Raw genomic sequence first — 14,796 nt, forward strand, 5'->3', positions numbered from 1 at the left:
TAGGCTTGTAGTTACACGCATTAGTCGATCTCGGCCGTCGATTTATGATCAAATGATTTAGATTTGTATGCAACATAAATTTAATAGTTTATTACAGTATTTGATCTACACCATTAAAATTTGATGGGACGGCCAACAGCAGTTACCGCGTGCACGCAGTAAGTGCGTTAAATCCAAACCCGTAAATCATGTAACACAAAACAAACCAATTAAGTTAAACTCCAAAGGCTTGCGTTTGACCTACTTATTTTCTACTTCTCTATTTCTTTTAAGGAGAAGGGCGGTCAAACACAATTTTGATAAAGTTGTTAAAATAAACCAAACCAATCATGTAACACAAAACAAACCAATTAAGTTAAACACTAAAGGCTTCTTACCAAAAAAAAAAAACCAAAGGCTTGCGTTTGGTCTACTTATTTTTTACTTCTCTATTTTTTTTAAGGAGAAGTGCGGTCAAACACAATTTTGATAAAGTTCTTAAAATAAGAAGTGTCTTTTTTTGTAGTGAAGAAAACATAATATATAATATAAGTGGCTTAAAAAATAACGATATTCATTCATTTCAATAATTGATAGAGTGCATCAAATATAAATACAAATTCAACATCGTTTTTTTAAGTTTGTATTATTAGGATAATTATCTGTTATTATCTTTTTTGGTCTTTGTTATTATTATCTTTTGTCGATGTTTATCCAAATATTGTTTACATCGCGTTTTAAATTTGTTATTTATAAAATAATTATCTTTTTGAAATCACGTGTCTACATAGTATAATTTATTTCTTTTTATTAAAAAAACATGAATTTCATAAGCCTATTATTTATGATTAATTTGTATTAAAATATCAAAACTTTTATAAAAATATTTTACCAAACAGATTTTAACTTAAAAGTGATATTTAAATTGAAAAAAATAATAAATACCAAACAACTTAAACTTTAATTTTAAATTTTTAACTTTATTCTTAAAGTAGCTTTTAAACTTTTAAAAAACAGGTCAAACGCAACCTAGGTTGATTGCCATTTTAAATTTGACTCCCCTAAAACAAATAATAAAAATTGAAAAGTAAAAAAAAATAAAAAAATAAACATTCATTTGTTTTTTTTTTTTTTTTTGAGAATAACATTCATTTGTTGATAAATTGAACCCCCAATTTTGCGGAAAGAAACAGATTCCATGTTTATTCACGCAGTGTTAAAAAAATACCGTCTGATTTAAAATTTGAGGTCGAGATAGTTTTTTTTTTTTTTTGTGATACGAGATAGTTTTAATTGATTTTATAACAGAAATAATCTGCACCGCTCTATCTATAATTAATTGTCCAAATTTAAACCGTGTGAAAATCAACTGCAGTCAAATCTTAATCCCAATTTTGTCTGTCACTGTTTTTCAAATAAAAATATAAAAGGTATCTCTCACATCACTCTCTTCACTCGCAAGTAAGGTTTTGACTGGCGCTCTCCACCACGCGCAAGGGTTTAACTCTCCGTCCTCTGTCGCTATCTCTGTGCCAAGGTTAGGACGTTATTCCCTAATTTCATCAACCTTTCTATGTTACTTTCTTTAACAACCGCTTTCTTTCTTTGACTCTGTAGCTGTTTTTTTAGATATTAGCATGCTAAGCGCTTATGTATAAGCTATTTTTATAACAAAAGATCAAATAGTTTATGAACAATGTCATAAGCTGTTTTCATAAGGCCAAAATCAGTAATAATTAATTAGTTGTTAATGTTAGTATTTTTCTCCTTTACAGAGAGACTTGAACCCGGATTCTTTTACACCTTACAAGTTAACACTTTTAACCCTTGGTTCAAACCAGTTAAGCTACCTACCCCATCCTTAGCTGTTTTCATGAGTTTTTACAAACAGTCTCATAAAACTATGTTAGTAAATAAGTTTAAATAAATCAATTTAAACAGGCCTGTGAAATAGCTTATATAAATGTATGTATCTCTAAGTGCATCGTTTTAAATTGTGGTATGAATATGATATACAATTGCGATTTGCGACTGCAACATAACAGTCTTAGAGGTATACGTAACAGTATTACAACTGCAATTGCGTCGCATCAGCCACATTAACCATGTCTCTAAGTATGCAACTAGATGTCAAGCATGCATCTCAACTAGATGCTAGCTAAGATAACCACTGCATTACCTTTCTATAATAGTAAAAAGTAAAGTTACATAAACTCCTATAGAATAAACATGAAATATGCATATTAATTTGAATGACAGGATGTCAATATTTAATATCTAATTTCTATCCACAGTCCCTGTAAGTGTAATGCTTAATCATAAACTGATGTTTTTTGGAATATTTGTTTTGTTGCTTTATCAAATTTTGATTGCTCTTGATAGCAAATGTAGAGTTTAGAAGTCATATAAAATGATATTGTGTAGTGATTAGAATAGATTAGAATTTACCAACAATGAATTGGTTCAAGTGGTAAGGATCTTGGGTCTCTTAAGCAAGTTGTCAGGGGTTCGATTCCTGACTCTTGTGTATGGAGAAAATTCAGTTGAGAGGGGAGAACCCACCTTGTGTGTTCCGAAGGTCCCCCGACGGAGATTAGTCACTACTATATGCCGGTGAATACTTTGTACCTGTAACATCCCAAACTGCTTTCAGGATAACCGACTGACCCCACAAACCAACACGAGTCTTTTCAGCATGCTTTGTCCTCACTCGCACGCTTTCCGGGAAAACTTCCCAGAAGGTCACCCATCCAAAGACTACTCCAAGTCAAGCATTAACTGTGGAGTTCTTATCGAATGAGCTACCGAAAAGAAGATGCATCTTGTTGGTATAGGTAGTACCCATCAATCCTTATAAGCCTTCCTTCGACCATGCAATTTGAAACCTGCACAGCCTCAGGATCCCTCTCATTCCGATGTGATTCGTTTTTGCCTAGAAGCTACCAGGAGCCGCTAATTGTCATGCCTCATGCACCGACAACCACTCCCCGCCCTCGTCAGACCCGGGCGTTACATGCCCACCAGCTTCCGCTTGGTTCGTCCCCGAACCACATCGTACTGGGAGAGGTCTGCTCTGATACCATTTGTAACATCCCAAACTGCTTTCAGGATAACCGACTGACCCCACAAACCAACACGAGTCTTTTCAGCATGCTTTGTCCTCACTCGCACGCTTTCCGGGAAAACTTCCCAGAAGGTCACCCATCCAAAGACTACTCCAAGTCAAGCACGCTTAATTGTGGAGTTCTTATCGAATGAGCTACCGAAAAGAAGATGCATCTTGTTGGTATAGGTAGTACCCATCAATCCTTATAAGCCTTCCTTCGACCATGCAATCTGAAACCTGCACAGCCTCAGAATCCCTCTCATTCCGATGTGATTCGTTTTTGCCTAGAAGCTACCAGGAGCCGCTAATTGTCATGCCTCATGCACCGACAACCACTCCCCGCCCTCGTCAGACCCGGGCGTTACAGTACCAATGTCATGGTAACCCAAAAAAAATAATATATTAGAATTTAGAAGTGGAATAGATAGTCTACAAATCAATTTATGGTGGATGGAGGGTTATGGCAGCGAGCAAAAAATCCGTCATATACATATGGCTGATGGCGTAAGCCTACCTCGGAAGCATGATCATGTTTTTCCTTTTTTCCTACAACAGCGCCATGTTCAATATTTGCGTAGCAACTATCGTTGCCCCAGCATACGGAAACTGCAATGCCACTGACATTTTACATTGGCAGTCTGTCAAAGTTCTGCCATTGCCAACCACCACGGCTGATTTTTATAACCCTACTCACAAACATAATATATAAATGGGGTGATGGAGTTGAAATTTTTTTGAGGAAAGAGGTTTCTATAACCTTTCTTTGTATTTTATTGTGTAGTTCCCTTGTTACTTGTCAGTAATGTCTATTTTAATTTCTCATAATGCTTTAGTTTGAATAATTCTTAATGCTTTTATTTAGTTAGATGACAACGTTTATATACACATTGCTTAATCACTACAATATTTTGCATTTGAATATTGTGAAGTTTTGTTTTACAAACCGTCATTGTTTACTTATACAGGTTCCGTTACAAATGGACAAATCTTGGATTTCCAAGCTACAAAATACAAATGATTTCAAAATTAGTTTGAGTAGAATGTTAGATTTTTCTGTTAAGAATAGTGTTGTTGGATTCATAAAAACAGGCGATGTTTTGTGTCCTGATTTGATCAGTGACCTTCCTGAATGCATTATAGAAAGCATTCTGATAAAACTTCCTATAAGAGATGCTTTGAGAACAAGTATTTTGTCAAGCAAGTGGAAGCACAAATGGTCTTCCATTACTCATCTTGTTTTTGATGAAAAAAGTGTCCCTATCTGTTACGATCAACAAGCTCTTCAGGAAAGTGTTGTCAAGTTTATCTCCAGGGTGTTATTTCTTCACCAAGGGCCAGTTCATAAGTTCGAAATTACGCATTTTTTCTTGCAGAGCTGCCCTGAAATAGATCAGTGGATTCTTTTCCTTTCGAGGAAAGATATTCAAGATTTGACTCTTGAATTAGGAAATGATGAATATTTTAGAATGCCTTCCTGCCTTTTCACTTGTCAGAAATTGACAAGATTGAACCTCTCGTGCTGTGAGTTGGATCTTCCTCATAGTTTTAAGGGATTTCCGTGTTTAAACAGCCTCAGTTTTAATCGTGTTTTCACACCCCCTGAAGCGATTGAGAGACTCATTTCAAGTTGCCCTCGGTTGGAGAAATTTTCACTTATATGGTGTGATAGTCTAGCTCTTACTATCCGTGCTCCGCAGCTCAAGTACCTGTTTCTCAAAGGTGAATTCAAGGACCTTTGTCTAGTAGATACGCCACTTTTGGTTGAATTATCTGTTTCTATGTATATGACTCATGACCTTGCCGAGCATGTCAAACTAAGTTCAAATTGCAATTTTGTTAAGTTTCTTGGCAGTGTGCCTAATCTTGAGAGATTTGATAGCTTTATGGACTTCACAAAGGTAACATTTGATTTTTATCTATTTTTAAAGTTTATTCTTGCATATAGTTTCGCCATCATTGTTACCAACAAATGAATGGTGTTCTTTTATGATGTATGGCTAACCTCTTGTTCATTTTTACATGTTCTTGAAGTATTTGAGCATAGGTAATCATGATCTAAGACATCTTGCAATAATGTTTAACAATTTGGAGAGGATTCAAATGGCTCCAGTAAATTTTTTGGATATGAAAGAGAGACGCACAGTCCTTCGCTTGATTACAAGCTCTCCCAACCTAAAGAAGCTTGGCATTTCAGTAAGTCCCTACTCATTGCACAGTTGAGTAAATTTCACCCGTTTTTACAAAGTGACAATGAATAGTTCTGTTATTAATTTTTACATATCATTCATATAATCAAATATTTGTCTATTATTTCATGTTTATTTAATTGAATTTGGCAGGGTTCATCAGACATAGCAGCTTCCACATCCACAGAAGATTTGGATTTTTGGAAAAATGAATGCCCCTCAGATTCTGTACTTAGCAAACTTAAATTTGTGGATTTGGAAGACATGAGTGGTGTGCTACATGAGATTGAATTTATCAAATTTTTGCTTGGCTGTTCACCTGTCCTCGAGACAATGATTATCATTCCTAGTATACTAGATAAGGAATGCCAATTAAAGATGTTGATTGAATTGATGAAATTTCCAAGAGCTTCTTCTAAAGCAGGAATTAATTTCATCCGCAGCAACTATCCAATCATTTTATCTCCAAGTTCGATCGATTAGGGAGGATACCTTCTACCGGTATGCCAAATTTCTTTCCACAGTCTATTCAATTGGATACTATGAGTCCTAGGCGGCTGCTTTGGCTTATCATTTTTCGAGCTTATAGTGGATATGACTAAAATAGATGTGTTTGGTAATAGGTTTTTCTCACGAGTTTACAGCATTTTTTGATATGCTACTTTAAGTAGCGCTTCAGCTTTTATAGCTTATAATTTTATTTCTCAATTTTACCTTAATTATCGTAATTGAAATAAAATAAATATTAATTAAAAATATATTTTTTGTCATTTCATATCTGTCAACTAGTTCAACCACTACAAATTGAACCCACTAAGCCTATCATCGAGCTTATCCGCTACCCACTATTAGCTAGGTTATCAGCTATCTGCTACTTTTTATCAAAATAGAGCTTTTGTTTAAACTATCCTGACCAAGTATACTCTATCCTTATCAATGTGTGAAAAAATATTTTGATTTTCTATGCAAACTAGTAACATATGTATGATCAAACAAGTGAGAATGTTTTATCTCAATGCAAGCTAAGCTCTACTATGCACTCAATATCTACTATTTTAATATAATAATGGAGAATACCAAGTAAATTAAGCATAGTTACAACTCACCAGTGAAACAAATCCCAAATTAATATCAGCAGTTATGATTACAAACTATTTATAAACATTATTCCAACAAAGCTAAAAGTACTCAATGAAACTTTCCCATAAAAATCTTCACCCTTGGCATAGTTTTATCAAAACACATAACAGACCAACATCTATATACGTTAGTGTCTCCAATCATATTTTGTACAGTAAAACAAAACTAGCATAGTTTTGAATGTTACACACACATAGACATTGTATGTTATCTTGGTCCAGAAAGTTCCATCGCTTGTGCAAGCAATGAAGAGTCATCGGTAAGATCAGAATAACGTTCTGAAGACGAGAGTTCATTTCCTCTACTTCTTGTTGATTCAGCTCTCTGTGAAGCTTCCCATTTCTCTGCAAGTCCATCTCCTTCAAGCATTCTAACAACTTCTGACATTTTTGGTCTGTGACTTGGTAAGTATTGAGTACATAAAAGAGCCACTTGAACTATTTCATCTAATTCTATCCTGTCATAGTTGTTTTTCAGATCCTTGTCGACTAACACGTCGATTTTCTTCTCCTGATGTATTTTCTTTACCTGCAATTTTAGTCAGTGAATTCTATCAGCTATTAAGCACATATAAGATATGCATAGTGTCCACAACTCTGAATTTATGAATCTGTGACTGCTCTAAGTTGTATAGTGTCCATGTCATAGTTGTATATAGTATAGTATATGTTGGATTTGTCTACACAAGTTTTTCACCAGCACAAACTTGTTTTTACCATCGAGTCAATAAGCCTCACCGTTGGATCAAATGAGATGTGATGTAACACATGGATCCAATGGTGAAAACAAGTTTGTACATGGTGAAAGACTTGTCTCACCTGTGCACCATAGACTTGGCCGTTTATGTTGGGACATCTAATCTAGCTTATATATTAACAAGGGTTAATATATGTTTCGAACGTATAAATCACAACTTTTTATGTTTAGTTTCTACATAAATTTTATTTAATATTAGTAGTTTTTACAAAAATAAGTGATTTTACTTCTTTAGAAACTAAATTTGAATAAATTTATGTTAGGGTTAAACTTGTCGATTTATTGGAACTAATAACATATTTAACGTTAATAAAACTCTACTATTATAAATTTGACCCATTAACATGTTTGAGTCTCATAAGTGTTTGTGTCAAATTTTAAAAGTTGTAACCAAAAAATGCTTAAGATTAGTATATATTATAGTTAAAGTAAAAAATACAAATCCTAACTCAAAATAGACAATTAGTATTTTGAAGTTAGCTTGAGTCTTTATAGCATAATAAACTACTGTGGTACTCATCAATAATATATCAGTATAAAAGTTAAAACAGAAATAGAAGTAACAGGGTGAAAATATGAGTATTCAAAGTTTCTTTGAGTGTCTGACATAAACACTATCCAAGACAAGTACGACAAGACAAGTGATATGAACTATTTGTGAGTGCATATTTATTTGTCTCTTAGTTGAATAAAACTAACAAAAACAACAAAAATTAAAAGTACAAAAGAACCAATTCAGTTTTAACTTACCCAATCAAGCATAGCTCCTTTCTGGTTAACAGCTTTCCCAAATTCAAGAGCTCTTTGTCCAGAAATCAATTCAAGTAGAAGAATTCCAAATCCAAATACATCTGTTTTCTCTGAAGATTGTCCTGTTGATAGGTATTCAGGAGCTATGTGTCCTACAGTTCCTCTCACAGCTGTTGTCACATGTGAATCTCTGTGGTCCAATAGTTTTGCTAAACCAAAGTCTCCTACTACAGCTTCACAATAATCATCAAGCAAGATATTTGCTGCTTTTACATCTCTATGAATAATCTTTGGATCACATTGTTCATGTAAATATAGTAAGCCTCTTCCTGCTCCTAATGCTATTCTCTTCCTTGTAGCCCAGTCTAGAGATGGCTTGCCTGTATTTCGTTAAAAATGAAAATTAGTACTCATGCTTTTGTAAACCGAATTTTGAACCAGGGTTTTAAAAAAGGGTCTGCGACTACGACCTAGGCCGCATCAATGATTTTTAAGTCTATGCGACTATATTAAGGTACTTTCTACGCATGAGGAGCGCTAATAACACACTCTCTGACACACTTTTTAACACATTCTCTTTATCGGTTAAAATTTACATGGATCCCACCAAATTATGTGGACCCTATATAATTTGGTGGACACATAATTCTTAACAATATAGAGGATCGCGGTGCTAGTTATAAACAAGATGATACATTTGGTTACTCAATTAATGTCAGTTAACACCACTTTTCTTATTGTAGTTTTACTTTTATGTAAGTTGGAACTATGGTTTTAGAAAAGGGTCTGCAATTACGATATAGGCTGCATCACTAAGGTTTTTTATGTCCCCGTAGCCGTGAGACCATAGTTGAGGCTGCATCATCCGTATTTAACCACAATTATCAACAATGTAAAGGATGGTGGCGCAGCCTCAACCAAAGCAAACACAATAATAATCAATAGCTGTTTATTACTTCTTTTTACTAATAGAGATGCATAATTTCTGTTACCTTTTAGACGAGAAGCAACACTACCATTAGACATATAAGGATAAACCAAGAGCCTCTCTGTAGCTGTCGTGCAAAATCCATACAGGCGAAGAAGATTCCTATGAACAGCTAAGCTTATCATCTCTAGTTCAGTTTGGAATTGGATTTCACCACCAACTGCATTACCATCTTTGAGCCTTTTTACTGCTATAACTGTACCATCTCGGAGACTACCTTTGTAAACATTCCCAAAACCACCTTTTCCAACTAAGTTTTTGCCGCTAAAGTTATTCGTAGCAACTTGAAGTTCTCTGAAATGGAACTTCTTCAGGTTTCCAAGGCAAATCTCTTCGCGGTATTGTTCTGAAAATAATTCAGGAAAAAAAGATGATTAAAATATGCACACCAGATTAGCTTCAGTTTATTTTGATTCCATCACTAACCATTCGTGTCGAAGAATATTTGCTTGTTATATCTTCGTCTCCACCACAGAAGGAAGCCAAATCCCAGAATTAGTAAGCAGATGCAGCTTAGGCTTGAAGCAAAAGCTAAGGCAGCTTTGTGACTTTTTGGTCTATTAGAGGATTGTAAATCTAAGAAGCATTTCAAGAAACTGTGTTAGGTCTGTTTGCATAAACAACTTAATTAAGCACTTATAGCATAAACACTTATCATATAAGTAGTTATATATAAGTTATTTCTATAACAAAACATAAAGTCAAACTGTTTTCAAATAAGCTATAAGATGTTACATAATCTATCCTAGAGAGGTTACATAAATAAGTTGAAAACAGTTTATAGATATTAAGCTGTTTTCATAACCGAAACAATATCACAAGTGCTTATTACTCGAGGTAAATTCATGCTGACAAATAAATATAGAGGTGGAGAACTGTGGAAGCAATCATTATATAAATATGAAAAAAAACTTAATAAAATGAATACTAGTTTTGAACAGTGACTCATGAAATAGATTTGAAATCCAAAAAGCACTAGTTAAGACTTAGACAATCATGAATGAACTTTTAAGTCAAAATAAAAGCACTTTATGACAGATAATAAAAGCTTCAAATGAAAACATCACGAGTTTGGAGAAGTACAAAGAAACCATGATTACCTTGAGAGTTATTATTCATAACAGAAGAAATTAATGTTGTTCTAAAACAGTTTTGTTCAACTTCAGTTGCACATATCTGGGGATTGCCTACAATACTGTTACAAAAGAATGATAAAATACAATTATTCAAAACATATGAATAGAATTAATTAGATTTTTATAATTCAAATGAGGAAATAAAATAATTAATAAAAAAATCAAAAACTTACTTGAATGTTTTAGCATTTAATCTAGGTACAGGTCCACTTAAGTTATTAAAAGAAAGATCCCTAAACAAAATTCAGAAAAAACCAAATTATTAATTGAAAATCAAATAGAAAAAAAAATAATGATTGAAGAGTTGAAGGAGAGACTCACAGAAAGACAAGCTGTGACATGTTAGCTACTGATGAAGGAATTGGTCCAGAAAGACTGTTATTGTTTAGCCGCCTATTTCGATTCAAATTTCTATAATCAGATTCTTAACATTCCCGTGTAACAAAACTAACTATAGATGAATTAATTGTATTCTTAACATGGTTTATCTGTTCTATAGTATAGACTAGATACATATATTATTCAGTGAATCTGAAAAATTGACTTTTGCTTATAATTGTGGTCGGAGTAGTATGTATATAGCATTCTTGAACTTACAAATAATGAAGACCCTTCATATGAGAAAGAGAATCTGGAAGTTGACCGGTGAAGAAATTGTCGGAAAGATCAAGAGTTTGAAGCTTTTGAAGCTTTCCAATCTCAGAAGGAATTGGTCCTGTGATATTATTATCCTGCAGCAGCCTGCAACAAAAGTTGCTTAAGAAAAACTTGATTCCATATGCTTTTTTCTCACCATAGCTTATAATTGGTTACTTACACAGTTTGAAGGTTTGGTAAGGAACCTATGCTTGATGAGAGAGTACCAGATATATTTTGGCTTGGAATTCCACTGACAAATATGAAAGAAAAAAAAAAAAGGATGAAACAAGAAGTAAAATAAAATCTTAAACAAGAACAAAAGCTGAAAATTAAGTATTTTTTTTGTTCTAAGTTTTACTTACAGGGCAACAACAGAATGATCAGGAGAAGGAGAACAAGTGACCATAGCCCAGTTACAAGGATCAACAGACTCAGCATCCCAATTATTCAAAGCAGAATGAGGATCCACCAAAGAATTCTTAATTCTAATTAAAGCTTGAACTGCATGTTCAACAAAGATATATACATAACTATCAAACTCATATTTATTAGTATGTATGAAGCACTAAACCAGATACAAATACCAGATATGACACTGACACAGACTAATGTCGAACACCTAACACGCCTTTCCTTGGAAGTGTCGGTGCTACAAAGATTAGTATTAATAATTTAGTACTTGAAGTGAAGAAAGTGCTCTTAGCTAAGTCTCACCTTCATAGTTGACACCTTTAGGAGAAAGCAAAGCAGTTACTGAAGTCCACATGAAGAACAAAGCCAAACAAAACAAAGCTATATCTCCTTTCCTTTCCATTGAGTTGAAAACTTAATACCAAAACAAACTTGGTCAAATTCTATTCCTATCTTAAAGGAAATGAGTAAGTAAAGAGTAGGTTGGTTTTGAAAGATTCAATTCAACTTGGTCATGTTTACATCAGAAGAGGAACAAACTAATAGAGTTGCACTCACTTTAATCCTTGTTTGTGTCAGAATTGAATCAGAGAGGAAGTAGTAAAATGACTTGAAAAAAGTAGCAGTATAGCATCTTTAACCAATGGTTCAAAAAAAGAAAGCAAAGCAAAGAATATATAATTAAAGTAAAGAGCCACTACACCATTAACCACTTTCTAGATATATGCAAAAGATGGCTGAAAAAGAAAATTCCTTCAATCATGCATTGGTCTCTACACATTAGTAGTACTTTTATTCTATTCCTTCACTATTTGAAAATAATTAAAATAATAGCTAGTGAAGTATTATCTGTTAAGCACTGTGAAAGTTTGGATTCAGTGGAGCTTAATTAGAAAATTAATAACTAGTGTATATTTTTTTTTTCTCTCTTGGTTTAATTTAAATAAGTGGATTTCACATAAATTAGAGTTTTTATGTTTTGTTTTGTACTTTTGTGATTTTTCCGTCTCAATGTAACATTGTTTAATTTTCCGTTTTCATGCGGTGTTCGTTTGATTTCTGTTTTGGTGCGGTGTTCATTTGCTTTTACGTCTTGTTGCAGTGTTCTTTTGGTTCAGATTGACAGATCACTTTGATCAACTACTAATTCAACCAATGACAAGGTCGTCAATGATGCAGATCTGAAGACATGAGTATGTCGTTTTATGCTATTAACTTAGATATTGTGAGTTTGTTTGCAGATTCATCTTTTTTCATTTTGGGCAATGTTGAATTTGTGTTTGTATCTAATGTTCTCTATAAGTTTGAATGAATGGATATCTTGTTTTAGTCAAAAAAAAGTTCTATTATTTTAAACATCAATAAAAAAAATTAATTAATTTTACAACTCCTCCTGTTCCCTTTGAACCAAACATATAATTATGTAGCTAAAATTTATATTACCTCGTCTCCCCTCCTCTATTTTGAACCAACCACATAAATATAAAATCTTCCCTCCTCTTCCCACCCCTCCATTAAAATCCCTCGCCTCCTCTCCATTCAACCAAATGTAGAGTGTTTAGCTGGCAAAAATGAGGAGAGAGAAATAATAGATGCGGCTATTTTGGAAATGAGATTCTCAATTGTCAATGTTAAAAACCATTTGGAGAATTTGTGACCGTGTGATTTTGATCAGATGGTTTAAGAGCATATTTTATTTTATAATTTAAAATACTAAATTTAAATTGTTTGATCAGATGATTTAAGAGAAAACATATTTTATTTTTTATTTTATAATTTAAAATATTAAATTTAAATCGTTTGATCTTGATTGAATGACGACTAATATCTAAAATATATAAAGTGGAAAGAATGAATGCATGAAGTTGTATCTCTGATTTTGATATATTTCCTTTGATCCTTTTTATAAAAAACAATACAATTTTCATATTTATTGAATAATTGTAAATGAGTTATTTAATGAAAATTATTTCATATAAAACAAATAAGAAAGAGTACATTAGTTACCGTAGAAATAGGGATGGCAACGGGTGTCCATGGGTGCGGGTTTGACACTTACCAAACTCATACCTGAAATCATCACCTAAGCCCAAACCCAAACCCAAAGGTTGTTCGGGTGGTAAAACAACATCCACACCCACACCCATTGGGTTCGGGTTTTTTCCACACAAACCCAAACCCGCAGCACATTTGAAAATAATTTGCAAATTTAAGAAATTAAATTTCAACATAGACTTTGAATTAAATTACAACTAAAGTTAAGGTCTTCCAAGGAAATTCAAACATAGACTTTCAAGAAATTACAACATAGACTTTCAAGAAATTAAATTACAACTAAAATTTAAGGTCTTCCAAGGAAATTGAGGGAGACTATGGGGATAATTAGGTAATTATAAAATATTTCGGGTGGGAGTATGAATTTCGGATTTGGGTTTGACTGATATCAAACTCACACCCATATTATCGGATGTCACCCGAACCCAAACTCAAACTCAGTCAAATCGAGTTTCGCCCGTTGATTTGGGTTTGGGTTCGGATGAGTCTCTCGGGTTTGGGTTTTTTTGTCATCCCTATGTAAAAAATAGAATCCAGACATTCTTTGTCCTAAGGATATGCCATTATCTTAAATACCATAAACCAAACTCCACTTTGTTATGTTTTTATTCAATTATTTATTAGTATTACGAGATAAAGTGAGAATCCCAGAGGATTGAAATGAGGTTGAGATTGGTGATGCAATAGCTCCTTGTCGCGAGATCTTTGTTGGGTCAACAAGACAATCTCCAACTATTTTTTTTGGTACAAAGACAATCTCCAACTATAGTACGTACTCATGATATTATTAGGTAATATCATCGTAGCAATATTCATTTGAGTATCTAATAGATACTGGTTTTATAATAACTATTATTTCCTATTTTGTTTTTGTGGGTTCTATTTATAATGATGTATAGTTATTAGTGAGATGTATTATTTGTAGGGTCTATTTAGAACTTTTTAAGAGATGTGTGTTGGAGGGATTGAGTACTTATTAAGTACTATTATTAAAAAATTATAAATAAGTGATGTGTACACGTGGGGTATAATTAAATACTAAAAATGAGTATTTCCATTGTGGATGCTATTATCTCTCTCCCATTTAATCAATTTTCCTTTTATTTTCTTTGGTCATTTCTTATTACATACTACTTATATTGTTCTGTAATTAATTAATCATAGTTGAATTAGCTTTATTGATTCTCAATCACTTATTTTGTCTCCAAATAAATCACATTCAACAGACAATTCCTCTAATAAACAAGCCAAAAGCAACTTACTTTTAAAAGCAAAAGCTGTTTCTCACATTATTATGAATTCTCTCAAACTATTCTTTTTATTTTTACTATCATTGTTGTGTCATGAAGGAGAGGGTGTGTAATGTCCATTTCATTCCCGCTTTTATAGGAACTTTTATTATTATTTTCAACAAAATTTTGCTAACATAACATCAATTTTTTTCTACTTAGATTTTCCAAATTTTGCTAAAATCATCAATATTGTTTTTTATCAAAATTTTGCTAACATAACACAAATTATTCTATCTTAACCTTTGTTTGTGAATTTGGAGAGAGAGAGAGAGAGAGAGAGAGAGAGAGAGAGAGAGAGGAGTTTTGAAAAACAAAGAACAAATGAGTGGAAAGAAAAAGGAAGTTTAGTAGAGGAGAA

The 14,796-nt window shown here is 33.1% G+C and overlaps 2 protein-coding genes across 4 annotated transcripts; one reads left to right on the forward strand and one right to left on the reverse strand.

Moving 5' to 3' along the window:
* Window positions 1-1,432: 1,432 nt before the first annotated feature.
* LOC123911626 (F-box/FBD/LRR-repeat protein At1g13570-like) lies at window positions 1,433-12,319 on the forward strand. 2 transcript variants are annotated; one of them, XM_045963082.1, is made up of 5 exons: window positions 1,433-1,516; window positions 4,051-4,983; window positions 5,117-5,278; window positions 5,425-5,772; window positions 12,194-12,319. In XM_045963082.1, exons 2-4 carry the CDS (start codon window positions 4,063-4,065, stop codon window positions 5,752-5,754), a joined length of 1,413 nt encoding a protein of 470 aa, XP_045819038.1. In that variant the 5' UTR covers window positions 1,433-1,516; window positions 4,051-4,062; the 3' UTR covers window positions 5,755-5,772; window positions 12,194-12,319. The 2 variants fall into 2 exon arrangements, with proteins under 2 accessions (XP_045819038.1, XP_045819040.1); XM_045963084.1 differs by lacking the exon at window positions 12,194-12,319 and having other exon boundaries at window positions 5,425-5,987.
* On the reverse strand, window positions 6,381-12,004 carry LOC123911625 (protein NSP-INTERACTING KINASE 2). 2 transcript variants are annotated; one of them, XM_045963080.1, is made up of 12 exons: window positions 11,650-11,851; window positions 11,395-11,505; window positions 11,043-11,181; window positions 10,859-10,930; window positions 10,639-10,782; window positions 10,363-10,434; window positions 10,215-10,274; window positions 10,006-10,100; window positions 9,332-9,481; window positions 8,910-9,251; window positions 7,918-8,297; window positions 6,381-6,939 (listed from the first exon to the last, which is right to left on the reverse strand). In XM_045963080.1, exons 2-12 carry the CDS (start codon window positions 11,492-11,494, stop codon window positions 6,619-6,621), a joined length of 1,875 nt encoding a protein of 624 aa, XP_045819036.1. In that variant the 5' UTR covers window positions 11,495-11,505; window positions 11,650-11,851; the 3' UTR covers window positions 6,381-6,618. The 2 variants fall into 2 exon arrangements, with proteins under 2 accessions (XP_045819036.1, XP_045819037.1); XM_045963081.1 differs by having other exon boundaries at window positions 11,395-12,004.
* Window positions 12,320-14,796: the final 2,477 nt, after the last annotated feature.

The sequence above is a fragment of the Trifolium pratense genome, linkage group LG2 (assembly GCF_020283565.1).
Source record: "Trifolium pratense cultivar HEN17-A07 linkage group LG2, ARS_RC_1.1, whole genome shotgun sequence".
Taxonomy (NCBI): Eukaryota; Viridiplantae; Streptophyta; class Magnoliopsida; order Fabales; family Fabaceae; genus Trifolium; species Trifolium pratense.